Source organism: Nerophis lumbriciformis, linkage group LG22 (assembly GCF_033978685.3).
Source record: "Nerophis lumbriciformis linkage group LG22, RoL_Nlum_v2.1, whole genome shotgun sequence".
Lineage (NCBI taxonomy): Eukaryota > Metazoa > Chordata > Actinopteri > Syngnathiformes > Syngnathidae > Nerophis > Nerophis lumbriciformis.
Genome location: NC_084569.2, coordinates 36,460,095 through 36,479,958, shown reverse-complemented (window position 1 = coordinate 36,479,958; position 19,864 = coordinate 36,460,095). Strand labels below are relative to the sequence as shown.

At 43.7% G+C, this 19,864-nt stretch overlaps 1 protein-coding gene across 2 annotated transcripts in view; it reads right to left on the bottom strand.

Annotated features, from left to right (window-relative positions):
* Positions 1–19,864, bottom strand: part of rbfox1 (RNA binding fox-1 homolog 1) — a 733,656-nt gene that overhangs the window by 485,112 nt on the left and 228,680 nt on the right. For both annotated transcript variants that reach the window (XM_061973817.1, XM_061973818.1), the window contains exon 2: positions 5,389–5,429. In XM_061973817.1, coding sequence (XP_061829801.1) covers positions 5,389–5,415 — 27 coding nt within the window. In that variant the 5' untranslated portion in view covers positions 5,416–5,429. The remainder of the gene's footprint in view (positions 1–5,388; positions 5,430–19,864) is intronic.

The following is a 19,864-nucleotide window of genomic DNA, read 5'->3' as shown; positions in this document are numbered from 1 at the left end:
AACTTTCTCAAAAGCTGACAGTGCGCCTTATAACCCGGTGCGCTTTATATATGGATAAATATTAAGATTCATTTTCATAAAGTTTAGGTCTCGCAACTACGGTAAACAGCCGCCATCTTTTTTCCCCGTAGAAGAAGCGCGCGGTGCATGCTGGGATATGTGACGTTTCATTTCCATTTGTGTGTTTATGTAAAGACCCCAAAATGGCTCCTATTAAGTGTGTTGTCTGTCTAATTATAAATAATGCAGACGAGGCGTGTTAACTGAGTTCTCAACGTTTTCTCACAGCGTGCTCATAACCACATTCTAACTCCCAGCATACAAAAACGCTTCTCAGGGCTACCGCGCATGCTCGTAACTATCGTTGCATGCTGGGTAGTGTAGTTGTTATATTTGCTAGCTCATAACAGCACATTGAGAGACACGCTTACGCGCTTAATTCAATACTCGCCGTCATTCCGGGTGGATTGACAAAAGACCTCCAGCCGCTAGATATTGGTGTCAACAGGGCATTCGAAGCTAGACTGCTAACTGCGTGGGAACAATGGATGACAGAAGGCGAACACACCTTCACTAAGACGAGGAGGCAGCGCCAGACGACGCCAACATCTGCCAGTGGATCGTAAATTTGCCCAACTTTTCACTTCGGACACCGAAGACGAAGGATTTACGAATGAAGAATAACTTCAGAAAGTGAGCGCTATGTTTATTTTGTGTGTTGTGACATTAACGTTCGAGCAACATTATGTTGCTATTGCTCTGCACTATTTTGAATTTTACTATGTTTGTGATTGCACATTTGCGTACATTTTGGGAGTGAACAGAGTTGTTAGAACGCTGGTTTTTAATATATTATTAAAGTTTGACTGACCTATCTGACTGTTTTTTTGACATTCCCTTTAGCGCAGCGTAGGCGCGGCTTATAGTCCGGGGCGGCTTATTGGTGGACAAAGTTATGAAATATGTAATTCATTGAAGGTGCGGCTAATAATCCGGTGCGCCTTATAGTGCGGAAAATACGGTAGTCTGCTGACATATGCAGTAACATATTGTGTCATTTATACACCTATTGTATTGTCAACATTATTAAGGACAAGTGGTAGAAAATTAATTATTAATCTACTCGTTCATTTACTGTTAATATCTGCTTACTTTCTCTTTTGGATATCAATCCGACACCAAGTCGTTACAGGATCATACATTGGTCATATTCAAAGTCCTCATGTGTCCAGGGATATATTTCCTGAGTTTATAAACATAATATACATTTAAAAAAGTTGAAAGAAGATGTTGTGATGCCAAAAAATAGACATAATCATAGTAGTATTGACTAGATACGCTCCTGTACTTGGTATCATTACAGTGGATTTAAGGTGTAGATCCACCAATGGCATTTGTTTACATTTTGACTTTCACTACGGTGTGTAGTGAAGCATGTTTAGCTATTCCTCGTCCTGCAGGGATGATACTTGTAAGAAACTTACTTAGGATTAGTGATTTAGAAGTAGCTAAAACACTGCAAAATTTGGGTATCAATTCGATACCAAGTAGTTACAGGATCATACATTGGTCATATTCAAAGTCCTCATGTGTCCAGGGACGTATTTACTGAGTTTATAAACATAATATACATTTAAAAAAACAAAAGATGCCAAAAATATCAATGTAATCATACTGGTATCGACGTAGTCATGGTAGTATAAACTAGATACGTGCCTGTACTTGATATCATTACACTGGATGTCAAGTGTAGAGCCACCAATGGCGGATGCGATGTAGGAACGGTACGTTTCAGAGACGGTATAGTACCGAAAATGATTAGTTAGTATCGCGGTACTATACTAATACCGGTATACCGTACAACCCTAGTTTATACACACAGTACAGTACATTCAAGATGACAATTTACTACAGGTTTGTATGACATGCAGACTGGACCCTGGCCGAGAGTTAGTTGGCGGCCGAGGGTGGAGTCGGCTCTCTTGGTTGCTTTATACTATAATTAGTTCAACTAGCTCTGACAAAAAACGGAATTAAGATTCAGCAGCCGGCTGCGACAAGTCCATGTGGCGGGCATCTTGGTGAGCACGTCGTCCTAACTTTCTCATTTCTCAACCGATGTCCATGTGGTTTATTGTCAACGTCAAAGTGTGTGCTTTCAATGCAACACATTTAGTTGATAAAAGAGCCTAAAAAAACTACCAGTGAAATCGTTCTACCGGCTCAAAGCGCAGTCTTGTGTATATAGTAGTGACTCTCAAGTCTGTACTTTCACAATAACAATCAAGTGTGAATCATAGAAACTTTTGACACACTGTATGTGAGAAAATAAAACAATTCACAACACTTTTGTTGTATATGTCAAATTGAATAGATCAATGCATTTTTAAAATGCACTTTATTAGGGAAACAAACACTAAACCGTGCCCATGACATAGACGGACTCGAGAATTTCAAGCTGATGACTTCGGACTTGGGCCGTGTCTTGACCTGAGACTTGCACACCTTTACTTGAGATTTAATAATAATAATAATAATGGATTCGATTTATATAGCGCTTTTCTATCAACTAGATACTCAAAGCGCTCACAGAGAAGTAAGAACCCATCATTCATTCACTCCACATTCACACAGGGTGGTGGTAAGCTACATTTGTAGCCACAGCTGCCCTTGAGGTAGACTGACAGAAACGTGGCTGCCTGCGGCCCCTTCAACCACCACCTATCATTCCTTTACCACTGGGAGCAAGGGTGAAATGTCTTACCCGAGGACACAACGGCAGTGACTTGGATTGCCAGAGACGAGGATCGAACCTGGAACCCGCAAGTATGGCCGTTCTACCCACCACGCCACGCCCTTGGGGTAGACTGACTGAAGCGTGGCTGCCAATGTGTGCCTGCGGCCCCTTCGATCACCACCTATCATTCCTTTACCACTGGGAGCAAGGGTGAAATGTCTTACCCAAGGACACAACGGCAGTGACTTGGATTGCCAAATACTGGGATCGAACCTGGAACCCGCAAGTATGGCCGTTCTACCCACCACGCCACGCCCTTGGGGTAGACTGACAGAAGCGTGGCTGCCAATGTGTGCCTGCGGCCCCTCCGACCACCACCTATCATTCCTTTACCACTGGGAGCAAGGGTGAAGTGTCTTACCCAAGAACAACGGCAGAGACTTGAATTGCCAGAGACGTGGATCGAACCTGGAACCCGCAAGTATGGCCGTTCTACCCACCACGCCACGCCCTTGGAGTAGACTGACTGAAGCGTGGCTGCCAATGTGTGCCTTTGGCACCTCCGACCACCACCTATCATTCCTTTACCACTGGGAGCAAGGGTGAAGTGTCTTACCCAAGGACACAAGGGCAGAGACTTGGATTGCCAGAGACGGGGATCTAATCTGGAACCCGCAAGTATGGCCGTTCTACGCACCACCTCTTGGGGTAGACTGACGGAAGCGTGGCTGCCAATGTGTGCCTGCGGCCCCTCCAACCACCACCTATCATTCCTTTACCACTGGGAGCAAGGGTGAAGTGTCTTACCCAAGGACACAACGGCAGTGACTTGGATTGCCAAAGACTGGGATCGAACCTGGAACCCGCAAGTATGGCCGTTCTACCCGCCACGCCCTTGGAGTAGACTGACGGAAGCATGGCTGCCAATGTGTGCCTGCGGCCACTCCAACCACCGCCTATTATTCCTTTACCACTGGGAGCAAGGGTGATGTGTCTTACCCATGGACACAATAGCAGTGACTTGGATGGCCAGAGACGAGGATCGAACCTGGAACCCGCAAATATGGCCGTTCTACGCACCACCCCTTGGGGTAGGCTGACGGAAGCGTGGCTGCCAATGTGTGCCTGCGGCCCCTCCGACCACCACCTATCATTCCTTTACCACTGGGAGCAAGGGTGAAGTGTCTTACCCAAGGACACAACGGCAGTGACTTGGATTGCCAGAGACGGGGAACGTGGAACCCGCTAGTACGGCCGTTCTACCCACCACGCCACGCCCTCGGGGTAGACTGACAGAAGCGTGGCTGCCAATGTGTGCCTTAGGCCCCTCCGACCACCACCTATCATTCCTTTACCACTGGGAGCAAGGGTGAAGTGTCTTACCCAAGGACAGAACGGTAGTGACTTGGATTGCCAGAGACAGGGAACCCGGAACCCGCGAGTATGGCCGTTCTACCCACCACGCCACGCCCTTGGGGTAGACTGACGGAAGCGTGGCTGCCAATGTGTGCCTGCGGCCCCTCCGACCACCACCTATCATTCCTTTACCACTGGGAGCAAGGGTGAAGTGTCTTACCCAAGGACACAATGGCAGTGACTTGGATTGCCAGAGACGGGGAACCTGGAACCCGCGAGTATGGCCATTCTACCCGCCACGCCCTTGGAGTAGACTGACGGAAGCGTGGCTGCCAATGTGTGCCTGCGGCCCCTCCGACCACCACCTATCATTCCTTTACTACTGGGAGCAAGGGTGAAGTGTCTTACCCAAGGACAGAACGACAGTGACTTGGATTGCCAGAGACAGGGAACCCGCGAGTATGGCCGTTCTAACCACCACGCCACACTGTCCCCATTGACTTGAGACATGGGATTAAAGACTTGAGACTTACTTGAAACCTACAAAATACTGACTTTCTCCTACCTCCAGTGGTTACTGATAACCATTATTAGAAGGTAAACAAATGAGGGGGGCGTGTCACTACACAGCTCTGCACGGTGGTGGTAGGGGGCTGCAGCGACCCCTACACTCCTAACCAATCGCAACAGGGCAGGCGTGTTGGGGAAATTGAACCGTTTGGCCAGCAAGAAGAAGAATGCAGATTTGCCCTGCACACAACCTTCACATTTATGCAGTAATTTATCATCATTTTAAAAAAAGCCCACGCAATGAGCAGGATAGGGCTCTAAACAACAAAAAGAACTGTTGTACACAAATAACCATTCACACTCACATTTATGTGCAAAGTGTGAACTGAATACCCGCTGGCTGCATGTGACTTAAGACCGCGGTCTGAACACCATATTGCACATAACACAACAACCCTAACTCAAATAACATAAATCAATTTAGCCCTGCAGGGGCCTGCGATGCTGAACAGTCCTCCAGAGCGCAACCCTAATTAGCTCGCTAATACAGCCACAGCCAGCTGTGAGTAGTTGGCTCCCTGCTTCAATAGCCCTAATGTTTTGCCGTACAGTGGCTGGATCTCTGAATAAATGGTATGAGGTCTTTAGTTTATGATTTTGAAGAAATGAAAGCAGAATGGCTTGAATGACGCCACCCAAGCAGAACATTGTTTGCCATTGTTTGTATCGGACTGTTTGGACATACACTTTTGACACACATGACACTGAAAGCAGGCTGGACTTACCCTCAAGGACTCTTGCTCGCAGTTCATTAGTGGACTGGAATCTACAGGAGAAAACCAGACAATTACCGTCACTGTTGAATCTAGAGAGACCACAATATTTAAAACAGTGGTTCTTAACCTGGGTTGGATGGAACCCTAGGGGTTCGGGTGAGTCGGGCTCAGGGGTTCGACGGAGGTCAAGACACACCCGACTCATCGTGTAAATAAAAACGTTTCCCTATCGGCGTATTACGGATACGACAACAGCACAGAGGTGGGTAGAGTAGCCAGAAATTGTACTCAAGTAAGAGTACTGTTACTTTAGAGATTTATTACTCAAGTAAAAGTAAGGAGTAGTCACCCAAATATTTACTTGAGTAAAAGTAAAAAGTATGTTGTGAAAAAACTACTCAAGTACTGAGTAGTGAAGTGAAGTGAATTATATTTATATAGCGCTTTTCTCAAGTGACTCAAAGCGCTTTACATAGTGAAACCCAATATCTAAGTTACATTTTTTTTTTTTTAAACCAGTGTGGGTGGCACTGGGAGCAGGTGGGTAAAGTGTCTTGCCCAAGGACACAGCGGCAGTGACTAGGATGGCGGAAGCGGGGATCGAACCTGCAACCCTGAAGTTGCTGGCACGGCCGCTCTACCAACCGAGCTATACCGCCCCGTGTATGTTACTGATGAGTAACATACACACACATATCACATATACATATACATATATATATATATATATATATATATATATACACACACACACACACACACACACACACACACATTTATATATATATATACATATATATATACATACACATATATATACAGTATATAATTTGTATTTATTTATTTTGCCGTTTTTGTTTACATGTTAAAGGTGTTTTAATGAATATACATGCATGTTTAACACATATAGATTCCTTTCTTTCATGAAGACAAGAATATAAGTTGGTGTATTACCTGATTCTGATGACTTGCATTGATTGTAATCAGACAGTAGTGCTGATAGCGTCCACGTTTTCTAATGGAGGAGAAAAAAAGTTCCTCCTTTCTGTCTAATACCACATGAAAGTGGTTGGTTTTTGGCATCTTATATGTCCAGCTTCCATATTCGTTTTTATACACTTTACAAGAAATACATTGGCGGCAAACTCCGTAGCTTGCTAGCTTGTTTGCGCTGGCTTTCGGAGACTCTTGTTTTGAAAGCGCAGGCGCGATGGAGCGGCACCTTTATTGTGAAGACAGGAACTGTGCAGTCAGTCTTTAGGCTTTTGACGGGATGTACGGTTGAAATAAAAAAGGGTCTTTTTTCCTTCACACTTTTGATTGATTGATTGAAACTTTTATTAGTAGATTGCACAGTACAGTACATATTCCGTACAAATGACCACTAAATGGTAACACCCCAATAAGTTTTTCAACTTGTTTAAGTCAGGTCATGTGACCGCCTGGCTCTGTTTGATTGGTCCAACGTCACCAGTGACTGCATCTGATTGGTGGAACGGAGTGAACGTCACCAGTGACTATTTGTTGAAACGCAGGCACTATGAAGGTCTGTCTGACAGACCAAAACAAACAAAGCGTGCATTAACAGATCGATAAAAATTAGTAGCGAGTAGCGAGCTGAATGTAGATAAAAGTAGCGGAGTAAAAGTAGCGTTTCTTCTCTATAAATATACTCAAGTAAAAGTAAAAGTATGTTGCATTAAAACTACTCTTAGAAGTACAATTTATCCCAAAAGTTACTCAAGTAGATGTAACGGAGTAAATGTAGCGCGTTACTACCCACCTCTGCAACAGCAGAAGTCAGACTGATTTGCAGGTGTGTAATTTGTTGTGAGTTTATGCACTGTGTTGGTTTTGTTCTCTGAACAAGGTGATTTTGGGCACCAGTAATAAAACATGGTAACACTTTATTATGGGGAACATATTCACCATTAATGAGTTGCTTATTAACATGCAAATTAGTAACATATTGGCTCTTAACTAGTCATTAGTAAGTACTTATTAATGCCTTATTCGGCATGGCCTTATTATAACCCTAACCCTCTAATCCTGGCCCTAACCCTCTAACCCTAACCAAATAACTCTAAATTAAGTCTTTGTTACTTAGAATATGTTCCCCTAGTGTCCAAAAAACTCTAAATTAAGTCTTTGTTACTTAGAATATGTTGCCCATACTAAAGTGTTACCAAAAACATATAACTTTGTCTTGAATTTGAAAAAAACCCAACATTTTATTTTTCACTAAAGAAGGGTTCGGTGAATGCGCATATGAAACTGGTGGGGTTCGGTACCTTCAACAAGGTTAAGAACCACTGATTTCAAAGCATACAGTGCATCCAAAAAGTATTCACAGTCCTTTACTTTTTCCACATTTTGTCAAATTGTGTTATCAACTCTCAAGTTGTGTTTAATTTCCCCAGTTCTTTGCCCCAACTTCAAAAGGGCCTTGGTCCTTAAAACGCAAGAAAAACTAAAATCTTCTCTTTTTTTTTCCTTCCGGTTTATTGTTAGGTTGATAACCTTAAACCATGGGTGTCAAACTCTGGCCCGCGGGCCAAATTTGGCCCGCCGTGTAATTTCACTTGGCCCTTGAGGCGATATCAAATTAACACTAAAGCTGGCCCGCCGATTATATATTGCGGCGGTGCCGCGTTAACACCGCATTCACCGCTAATTCTCATACTTGCCAACCCTCCCGGGAGTCTTCCAAATGTCAGTGTCCCTCCCGAAAATCGTCACGTCTGCTTTTCAGCCAGTCCAACGAGTGGTGGCCCAGTCACATAACATGTGCAGCTTCTGCACGCACACACAATTGAATGCAACGCATACTTCATCAGTCATACAGGTCACACTGAGGGTAGCCGAATAAAAAAACGTTAACACTGTTAGAAATATACGCCACACTGTGAATCCACACCAAACAAGAATGACAAACACATTTCGGGAGAACATCCGCACCATAACACAACAGAACGAATATCCAGAACCCTTTGCAGCCCTAACTCTCCCGGGACGCTACAAGGTGTGTGTGTGTGTGGGGGGGGAGGTTTGGTGGTAGCGGGGTTGTATTTTGTAGCGTCCTGGAAGAGTTAGTACTGCAAAGGATTCTGGGTATTTGTTCTGTTGTGTTTATGTTGTGTTACGGTGTGGATGTTCTCCCGAAATGTGTTTGCCATTCTTGTTTGGTGTGGATTCACAGTGTGGCGTATATTTCTAACAGTGTTAAAGTTTTTTATACTGACACCCTCAGTGTAACCTGTATCGCTGTTGATGAAGTATGCCTTGCATTCACTCGTGTGTGCGTACAGAAGCCGCACATATCTTGTGACTGGATCTGAACGATGTTAGAATGGATGAAAAGCGGACGTGACGATAGCTCGTAGAGTACGTTAAAGGCAGTGCCTTTAACGCACGCCCCCAAGACTGTGGTCCGGGTGGACTACGAGATATAATGACTGATGAACACCTTCGTTCGATAATGAAGGTTGCCTCAGCCCCGACATTAATGAACTAGCATCCAAGAAAAGATGACAGGCATCTGGCTTGGGCACATCAGATTAGATCAGTGTGTTTGCAAACTGAGCAGTTTAAAGTCCTGAATGGTTGTTTTATTCATTGTTATTTTATTTTCAAATTTATTAGCCTGTGGAAAAAGTTAATGTTGATATTTACCTCAGAAGGCTGCAAATAAAAAAGAGGCATTCCATTTTTATTTAAATTGTATTTGATATGCCATTGATATTTTTTTAATTATTGTTATTTGAAACTCGATTTTGCATGGTCACTATAAAGTTATATAAGCCTTGCTTGTTCAATATTCAATGCAAAACTTATTAAAAAGGTTCATTTGTTCAACCTTGGCCCTCGGCTTTGTTCAGTTTTTAAATTAAGTTGAACTAAGTTCATTAATCACACACATGTACCAGTAAATATACAGCTTAAATACCTAAGTAAAAAGTAAATAGGCAACTTAACTGAGTGTTTAAACATAAGCACAAGCCAAACATAAGCATCCACTTGGCCTTTGTTGATACTTCAAATTAGTGATGGGTCCGGCAACACCGATGCATCGGCGCATGCGTCGAGCTCAAAGAGCGAAACCCTGTGTCGATGCGCGTACCGCTTTTAGAAAGTCACGTGACCGATCATGAGCTGTTTTGGTCACGTGACCGATACGCGAACTGTGTCGCACTGACGCCTCCTCTGTGCCCTGTGAGCGGCTCTTTTCTACAGCCGGAGAAATAATAACTAAGAAGAGAAATCGTCTAAAATGTAATACCGGTACGTAAGAAACAATTTTTTTTTTTTTTTTTTTAATAAAAATGTGTAAAAAAATAAAATTAAAACAATTCCCAGTTCACAATCATCCACAACACGTTCTCTTAGATTTCCATGTTATGATACATGTTCACATTATTTATTGACTGTATCTAAAAAAGATACAAATATATTTTTATTTAAATGAAGATATGAAATAATTGAAATACAATGACTTGGTTTATATTATTGTATATACTAGGGCAGGGGTCACCAACGCGGTGCCCGCGGTCACCAGGTAGCCCGTAAGGACCAGATCAGTCGCCCGCTGGCCTGTTCTAAAAATAGCTCAAAGAGCAGCACTTACCAGTGAGCTGCCTCAATTTTTTAAATTGTATTTATTTACTAGCAAGCTGGTCTCGCTTTGCTCGACATTTTTAATTCTAAAAGAGACAAAACTCAAATAGAATTTGAAAATCCAAGAAAATATTTTAAAGACTTGGTCTTCACTTGGAATAAGCGGTAGAAAATGGATGGATCGATGGGTCTTCACTTGTTTAAATAAATTCATTTATTTTTTACTTTGCTTCTTATTACCGTATTTTCCGCACTATAAGGCGCACCTAAAAACCACAAATTTTCTCAAAAGCTGACAGTGCGCCTTATAACCCGGTGCGCTTTATATATGGATAAATATTAAGATTCATTTTCATAAAGTTTCGGTCTCGCAACTTCGGTAAACAGCCGCCATCTTTTTTCCCGGTAGAACAGGAAGCGCTTCTTCTTCTACGCAAGCAACCGCCAAGGTAAGCACCCGCCCCCATAGAACAGGAAGCGCTTCTTCTTCTACTGTAAGCAACCACCCGCCCGCGTAGAAGAAGAAAAAGCGCACGGATATCACCGTACGTTTCATTTCCTTTGTGTGTTTACATCTGTAAAGACCACAAAATGGCTCCTACTAAGCGTCACGGATCCGGTTCATGAAAAGACGCAATCTCTCCATCCGCACACGGATTATTATTTCACAGCAACTGATATTCCTGTGAACCGCACTGTGGATACAACGGGAGCACGTACGGTAAATATTCGCACCACAGGGAATGAGAAGTCATCCTTCACTGTGGTTCTAGCTTGCCATGCTAATGGCCAGAAACTTCCACCCATGGTGATATTCAAAAGGAAGACCTTGCCAAAAGAGACCTTTCCAGCCGGCGTCATCATAAAAGCTAACTCGAAGGGATGGATGAAGAAAAGATGAGCGAGTGGTTAAGGTAAGTTTAAGTTTACGCGAAGAGGCCGGGTGGCTTTTTTCACGCAGCTCTGTCCATGTTGATATACGTATGTTTGTGATTGCACATTTGCGTACATTTTGGGAGTGAACAGAGTTGTTAGAACGCTGGTTTTTAATATATTATTAAAGTTTGACTGACCTATTTGACTGTTTTTTTGACATTCCTTTAGCGCAGTTAGATGCGGCTTACAACACGGGGCGGCTTATAGGTGGACAAAGTTTTGAAATATGCCGTTCATTGAAGGCGCGGCTTTTAACCCAGGGCGCCTTATGGTGCGGAAAATACGGTACTTTTAGAAATACAATTTTAGAGAAAAAATACAACCTTAAAAATGATTTTAGGATTTTTAAACAAATACACCTTTTTACCTTTTAAATTTCTTCCTTATCTTTCCTGACAATTTAAATCAATGTTCAAGTAATTTTTTTTTATTATTATTGTAAAGAATAATAAATATTTTAGCTTCTGGTTTTTCAACGAAGAATATTTGTGAAATATTTCTTCAAACTTACTATGATTAAAATTCAAAAAAATTATTCTGGCAAATCTAGAAAATCTGTAGAATCCAATTTAAATCTTATTTCAAAGTATTTTGAATTTCTTGTTCTGGAAAATCTAGAAGAAATACTGATTTGTCTTTGTTAGAAATATAGCTTGGTCCAATTTGTTAAATATTCTAACAAAGTGCAGATTGGATTTTAACCAATGTAAAACATGTCATCAAAATTCAAAAATGTATCTTAATCAGAAAAAATTACTAATGATGTTCCATAAATCATTTTTTTTATTTTTTCAAAAAGATTCAAATAAGCAAGTTTTTCTCTTCTTTTTGTCGGTTGAATTTTGAATTATAAAGAGTCGAAATTGAAGATAAACTATGTTTCAAAATTTTATTTTAAATTTTTTCTTGTTAAACCGTTCAATTAAGTGTTTTTTTCATCATTTATTCTCTACAAAAAACCTTCCGTAAAAGGAAAAAAAATGTATGACGGAATGACAGACAAATACCCATTTTTTTATATATATATATATAAATTTATTTATTTAGCTATTCTTGTTTAAATCACACTTACGTGTAACTTACAAATGACAATATATTTATTTATTTAAGTGTGTATCAAACTGGTAGCCCTTCGCATTAATCAGTACCCAAGAAGTAGTTTTTGGTTTCAAAAAGGTTGGTGACCCCTGTACTAGGGCATAAAATCAGTGTCAGTTGAGTCGGTCCATAGTTTGCCTGTAGGGATTTTTAATGTCCAGCAGATGTCAGTATTTAGTGACACAGTATCGACACAGTATCAATACAGTTTTGCAATGTGTCGAAACGCTTCATGACGCCTCATAAACCCATCACTAAATTTAGAGCTATATCATCCAAGTTCATTTCCTACCAGTAGCGTGTGACCAGGGACTAAGGAGTCTCTTTGGGTTGTTTCTTCTTCGAGTTGCTTGCTTTGTTTAAATAAGCTTTTGTTTCTCTTACTAACAGACTTTTCCTTTTTTGTTCTCCAAGCCCACATGGTGTCCTGTCGGCAAAATGGCCGTCCCTGCCACCTGACAGGAAGTTTGGTGAATTGTGACGTGGCTGTGTTTCTCTGCCCCCTGCAGGTCTGGAGGGGGACAAGTGGATATTTTGAATGATACTGCCAAAGACATGCACCTGGGGATAGGTTGATTGGCAACACTAAATTGGCCCTAGTGTGTGGATGTGAGTGTGAATGTTGTCTGTCTATCTGACGTTGGCCCTGCGATGAGGTGGCGACTTGTCCAGGGTATACCCCGCCTTCCGCCCGAATGTAGCTGAGATAGGCTCCAGCGCCCCCCGCGACCCCAAAGGGAATAAGCGGTAGAAAATGGATGGATGGATGCTTCTGTGTTCTGTTTGTCGACGTGACACCTCCCACTTGACGTCTCGGTTCTTGAACCCAGAGAGGTCACAAGAGTTCTTTAAAGGGGAACATTATCACAATTTCAGAATGATTAAAACCATTAAAAATCAGTTCCCAGTGGCTTATTTTATTTTTCGAAGTTTTTTTCAAAATTTTACCCATCACGCAATATCCCTAAAAAAAGCTTCAAAGTGCCTGATTTTATCCGTCGTTATATACACCCGTCCATTTTCCTGTGACGTCACATAGTGATACCAACACAAACAAACATGGCAGAAAGAACAGCAAGCTATAGCGACATTAGCTCGGATTCAGACTCGGATTTCAGCGGCTTAAGCGATTCAACAGATTACGCATGTATTGAAACGGATGGTTGTAGTGTGGAGGCAGGTAGCGAAAATGGAATTGAAGAAGAAACTGAAGCTATTGAGTTATATCGGTTTGAACCGTATGCAAGCGAAACCGACGAAAACGACACGACAGCCAGCGACACGGGAGAAAGCGAGGACGAATTCGGCGATCGCCTTCTAACCAACGATTGGTATGTGTTTGTTTGGCATTAAAGGAAACTAACAACTATGAACTAGGTTTACAGCATATGAAATACATTTGGCAACAACATGCACTTTGAGAGTGCAGACAGCCCATTTCAGGCGCGCAAAGAATATATATATTTTCCACGATTTCAGCACTCAGGTTAACCATACCTGATGGCTGCAGGATTGGGTCTCTGCTTTTTGCAGATGATGTGGTCCTGATGGCTTCATCTAGCCAGGATCTTCAGCTCTCACTGGATCGGTTCGCAGCTGAGTGTGAAGCGACTGGAATGAGAATCAGCACTTCCAAGTCCGAGTCCATGGTTCTCGCCCGGAAAAGGGTGGAGTGCCATCTCCGGGTTGGGGAGGAGATCTTGCCCCAAGTGGAGGAGTTTAAGTACCTCGGAGTCTTGTTCACGAGTGAGGGAAGAGTGGATCGTGAGATCGACAGGCGGATCGGTGCGGCGTCTTCAGTAATGCGGACGCTGTATCGATCCGTTGTGGTGAAGAAGGAGCTGAGCCGGAAGGCAAAGCTCTCAATTTACCGGTCGATCTACGTTCCCATCCTCACCTATGGTCATGAGCTTTGGGTCATGACCGAAAGGACAAGATCACGGGTACAAGCGGCCGAAATGAATTTCCTCCGCCGGGTGGCGGGGCTCTCCCTTAGAGATAGGGTGAGAAGCTCTGTCATTCGGGGGGAGCTCAAAGTAAAGCCGCTGCTCCTCCACATCGAGAGGAGCCAGATGAGGTGGTTCGGGCATCTGGTCAGGATGCCACCCGAACGCCTCCCTAGGAAGGTGTTTCGGGCACGTCCGACCGGTAGGAGGCCACGGGGAAGACCCAGGACACGCTGGGAAGACTATCTCTCCCGGCTGGCCTGGGAACGCCTCGGGATCCCCCGGGAGGAGCTGGACGAAGTGGCTGGGGAGAGGGAAGTCTGGGCTTCCCTGCTTAAGCTGCTGCCCCCGCGACCCGACCTCGGATAAGCGGAAGAAGATGGATGGATGGATATTATTCAATAAATATATTTATAAAGGATTTTTGAATTGTTGCTATTTTTAGAATATTTAAAAAAAATCTCACGTACCCCTTGGCATACCTTCAAGTACCCCCAGGGGTACGCGTACCCCCATTTGAGAACCACTGTACTAGGTCATAAAATCAGTGTCAGTTGATTCGATCCATAGGTTGCCTGTAGGGATTTTTAATGTCCAGCAGATGTCAGTATTTAGTGACACAGTATCGACACAGTATCAATACAGTTTTGCAATGTGTCGAAACGCTTCATGAGGCCTCATCAACCCATCACTAGTAAATAGTCAACTTAACTGAGTGTTTAAACATAAGCACAAGCCAAACATAAGCATCCACTTGGCCTTTGTTGATACTTCAAATTGATAAAGCCACTTAATGTTCAGATAAACACAAAGAACAGTTTGTAGCTCAAACCAAACATTTCAAACGAAGCCTTAACAAATTTAGAGCTATAGCATCCAAGTTCATTTCCTACCAGTTGCGTGTGACCAGGAACTAAGGAGTCTCTTTGTGTTGTTTCTTCTTCTAGTTGCTTGCTTTGTTTAATTAAGCTTTTGTTTCTCTTACTAACAGACTTTTCCTTCTTTGTTCTCCAAGCCCACATGCTGTCCTGTCGGCAAAATGGCCGTCCCTGCCACCTGACAGGAAGTTTGGTGAATTGTGACGTGGCTGTGTTTCTCTGCCCCCTGCAGGTCTGGAGGGGGACAAGTGGATATTTTGAATGATACTGCCAAAGACATGCACCTGGGGATAGGTTGATTGGCAACACTAAATTGGCCCTAGTGTGTGGATGTGAGTGTGAATGTTGTCTGTCTATCTGACGTTGGCCCTGCGATGAGGTGGCGACTTGTCCAGGGTATACCCCGCCTTCCGCCCGATTGTAGCTGAGATAGGCTCCAGCGCCCCCCGCGACCCCAAAGGGAATAAGCGGTAGAAAATGGATGGATGGATGCTTCTGTGTTCTGTTTGTCGACGTGACACCTCCCACTTGACGTCTCGTTTCTTGAACCCAGAGAGGTCACAAGAGTTCTTTAAAGGGGAACATTATCACAATTTCAGAATGATTAAAACCATTAAAAATCAGTTCCCAGTGGCTTATTTTATTTTTCGAAGTTTTTTTCAAAATTTTACCCATCACGCAATATCCCTAAAAAAAAGCTTCAAAGTGCCTGATTTTAACCATCGTTATATACACCCGTCCATTTTCCTGTGACGTCACATAGTGATGCCAACACAAACAAACATGGTGGATAGAACAGCAAGCTATAGCGACATTAGCTCGGATTCAGACTCGGATTTCAGCGGCTTAAGCGATTCAACAGATTACGCATGTATTGAAACGGATGGTTGTAGTGTGGAGGCAGGTAGCGAAAACGAAATTGAAGAAGAAACTGAAGCTATTGAGTTATATCGGTTTGAACCGTATGCAAACGAAACCGACGAAAACGACACGACAGCCAGCGACACGGGAGAAAGCGAGGACGAATTCGGCGATCGCCTTCTAACCAACGATTGGTATGTGTTTGTTTGGCATTAAAGGAAACTAACAACTATGAACTAGGTTTACAGCATATGAAATACATTTGGCAACAACATGCACTTTGAGAGTGCAGACAGCCCATTTCAGGCGCGCAAAGAATATATATATTTTCCACGATTTCAGCACTCAGGTTAACCATACCTGATGGCTGCAGGATTGGGTCTCTGCTTTTTGCAGATGATGTGGTCCTGATGGCTTCATCTGGCCAGGATCTTCAGCTCTCACTGGATCGGTTCGCAGCTGAGTGTGAAGCGACTGGAATGAGAATCAGCACCTCCAAGTCCGAGTCCATGGTTCTCGCCCGGAAAAGGGTGGAGTGCCATCTCCGGGTTGGGGAGGAGATCTTGCCCCAAGTGGAGGAGTTTAAGTACCTCGGAGTCTTGTTCACGAGTGAGGGAAGAGTGGATCGTGAGATCGACAGGCGGATCGGTGCGGCGTCTTCAGTAATGCGGACGCTGTATCGATCCGTTGTGGTGAAGAAGGAGCTGAGCCGGAAGGCAAAGCTCTCAATTTACCGGTCGATCTACGTTCCCATCCTCACCTATGGTCATGAGCTTTGGGTTATGACCGAAAGGACAAGATCACGGGTACAAGCGGCCGAAATGAGTTTCCTCCGCCGGGTGGCGGGGCTCTCCCTTAGAGATAGGGTGAGAAGCTCTGTCATCTGGGGGGAGCTCAAAGTAAAGCCGCTGCTCCTCCACATGGAGAGAAGCCAGATGAGGTGGTTCGGGCATCTGGTCAGGATGCCACCCGAACGCCTCCCCAGGGAGGTGTTTAGGGCACGTCCGACCGGTAGGAGGCCACGAGGAAGACCCAGGACACGTTGGGAAGGCTATGTCTCCCGGCCGGCCTGGGAACGCCTCGGGATCCCCCGGGAGGAGCTGGACGAAGTGGCTGGAGAGAGGGAAGTCTGGGCTTCCCTGCTTAGGCTGCTGCCCCCGTGACCCGACCTCGGATAAGCGGAAGAAGATGGATGGATGGATGGAGGTTAACCATACCTAAATAGACACAAAATACTGCATTACACAAGACTACCCGAATGTACTCGAATGATTGAAAAAAATAAATGTTTTTAAGCTAAATTATTGGTAAACACAGTTTATGTATAATAATTTACGTAAAACCGCAAGTAATGAATAAAGTTTTCATCAATTAATATATTCTGTAGACATACCCTCATCCGCTCTCTTTTCCTTAAAGCTGATCTGTCCAGTTTTGGAGTTGATGTCAGCAGGCCAGGGAAGCTAGGGTCAATATTCTTCTCTTGATCATCTTCGGTGGCATAAGGGACGGTGTGAGCCAAGACATCCAGGGGGTTTAGCTCGCTCGTCTGCGGGAACAAACTGCCGCCATTGCTCGCCGTGCTACCGAGGTCCTTTGTCCCTGAATTGCTCACACACTCCGGCAGATTCAACGGGGGTCTGGCGGCAGATTTCTTTGACTTTATCGTTGGAAATGCATCTGCTTTGAGTGTCGCAGGATATCCACACATTCTTGCCATCTCTGTCGTAGCATAGCTTTCGTGGGTAAAGTGTGCGGAACAAACGACTGACCTGGTATTTTGAACAAATTTCGTCCAATTTCTTGCCACTTTCGCATCTTTGGGCCACTGGTGCAACTTGAATCCGTCCCTGTTCGTGTTGTTACACCCTCCGACAACACACCGACGAAAGTGAGAAAATGGCGGATTGCTTCCCGCATCGCTCCGAGAGCGAATAATAGAAAGGCGTTTAATTCGCCAAAATTCACCCATTTAGAGTTCGGAAATCGGTTAAAAAATATATGGTCTTTTTTCTGCAACATCAAGGTATATATTGACGCTTACATAGGTCTGGTGATAATGTTCCCCTTTAATGGTTGATGTTTACATTTGTTCTTCTACAGGTATTAGAACAATATTACGTGGTACACCTCTGTGCAGAATTGAAAAGGCATTGAAGCGTAGGGAAGGCTATGCAAAACAAAACTAAAACTGAACTGTCTACAAAGTAAACAAAAACAGAATCCTGGACGACAGCAAAGACTTACTGTGGAGCAAAGACGGCGTCCACAATGTACATCCGAACATGACATGACAATCAACAATGTCCCCACAAAGAAGGATAAAAACAACTGAAATATTCCTGATGGCTAAAACAAAGTAAATGCGGGAAATATCGCTCAAAGGAAGACATGAAACTGCTACAGGAAAATACCAAAAAAAGAGAAAAAGCCACAAAAATAGGAGCGCAAGACAAGAACTAAAACACTACACGCAGGAAAACAGCAAAAAACTCAAAATAAGTCAGGGTGTGATGTGACAGGTGGTCACAGTACACCTACTTTGAGACAAGAGCTATAGTGATGCATGCTTGGTTATGGTTTTAAAGTCATATCCAACGACTTTTTACTGTCAACTGAGTTTCGTTTTTTAATGATTTCTGCTGGTGGTGTGCCTTTGCATTTTTTCAACGCAAAAAATGTGCCTTGGCTCAAAAAAGGTTGAAAAACACTGATGTACATAGTGTATATACCCCCCCATTTTTTTGTGCATATTGTTTTTCAAATCACCTGACATGTATACTTTGTATATGTACATAATGCATCCATTTTTTTATATACATGTTACAGGTTATATATATTTTATTATTGAATGTATCAAATGTAATGAATATTTAACCCCCCCCCCGTCCGATCCGTTGTGATGAAGAAGGAGCTGAGCCGGAAGACAAAGCTCTCAATTTACCGGTCGATCTACGTTCCTATCCTCATGAGCTTTGGGTCATGACCCAAAGGACAAGATCACGGGTACAAGCGGCCGAAATGAGTTTCCTCCGCCGGGTGGCGGGGCTCTCCCTTAGAGATAGGGTGAGAAGCTCTGCCATCCGGGGGGAGCTCAAAGTAAAGCCGCTGCTCCTCCACATGGAGAGGAGCCAGATGAGGTGGTTCGGGCATCTGGTCAGGATGCCACCCGAATGCCTCCCTAGGAAGGAGTTTCGGGCACGTCTGACCGGTAGGAGGCCACGGAGAAGACCCAGGACACGTTGGGAAGATCTCTGAATAACTGGAGTTGAAGTTGTTCTCTTATTTTGGAAAACCTTGTTTTTGATTGATTGATTGAAACATGTATTAGTAGATTGCACAGTACAGTACGTATTCCGTACAATTGACCACTAAATGGTAACACCTCAATAAGTTTTTCAACTTGTTTAAGTTGAAAAAGGTTCGGGCATCTGGTCAGGATGCCACCCGAACGCCTCCCTAGGGAGGTGTTTAGGGCACGTCCGACCGGTAGGAGGCCGCGGGGAAGACCCAGGACACGTTGGGAAGACTATGTCTCCCGGCTGGCCTGGGAACGCCTCGGGGTCCCACAGGAAGAGCTGGACGAAGTGGCTGGGGAGAGGAAAGTCTGGGCTTCCCTGCTTAGGCTGCTGCCCCCGCGACCCGACCTCGGATAAGCGGAAGAAGATGGATGGATGGATGGATGGAACTTGTTTAAGTCGGGGTCCACGTTAATCAATTCATGGTAAAGTTAATGCATCCAGCGGGGCATCACAACAAAATAATAATGTGTTAATTCCACGACTGTATATATCGGTATCGGTTGATATCGGAATCGGTAATTAAGATTTGGACAATATCGGATATCGGCAAAAAAGCATTATCGGACATCTCTACATGTAACTAATACCACATTAGTTCGGCGACATTACGATTAAAAGTACAGTATTGGAACCACATGATTTGAAAATGCAATGTTTAGTAGCTTTTTTTTCCTACGTTTTAGTCTGTCTCCTCTTTCCTTTCCTTTAGGTTGCCATTGACACTAATTGTTAGCACCTGCCTTGGGTTTATTGATTAGCTTCCTCACCTGTTTCTGCCCCTAATCACTCCCCTTTATATTCTGCTCTCTCCCAGCCTTTAGTTGCTGGCTCTACGATACATTTACCTTTT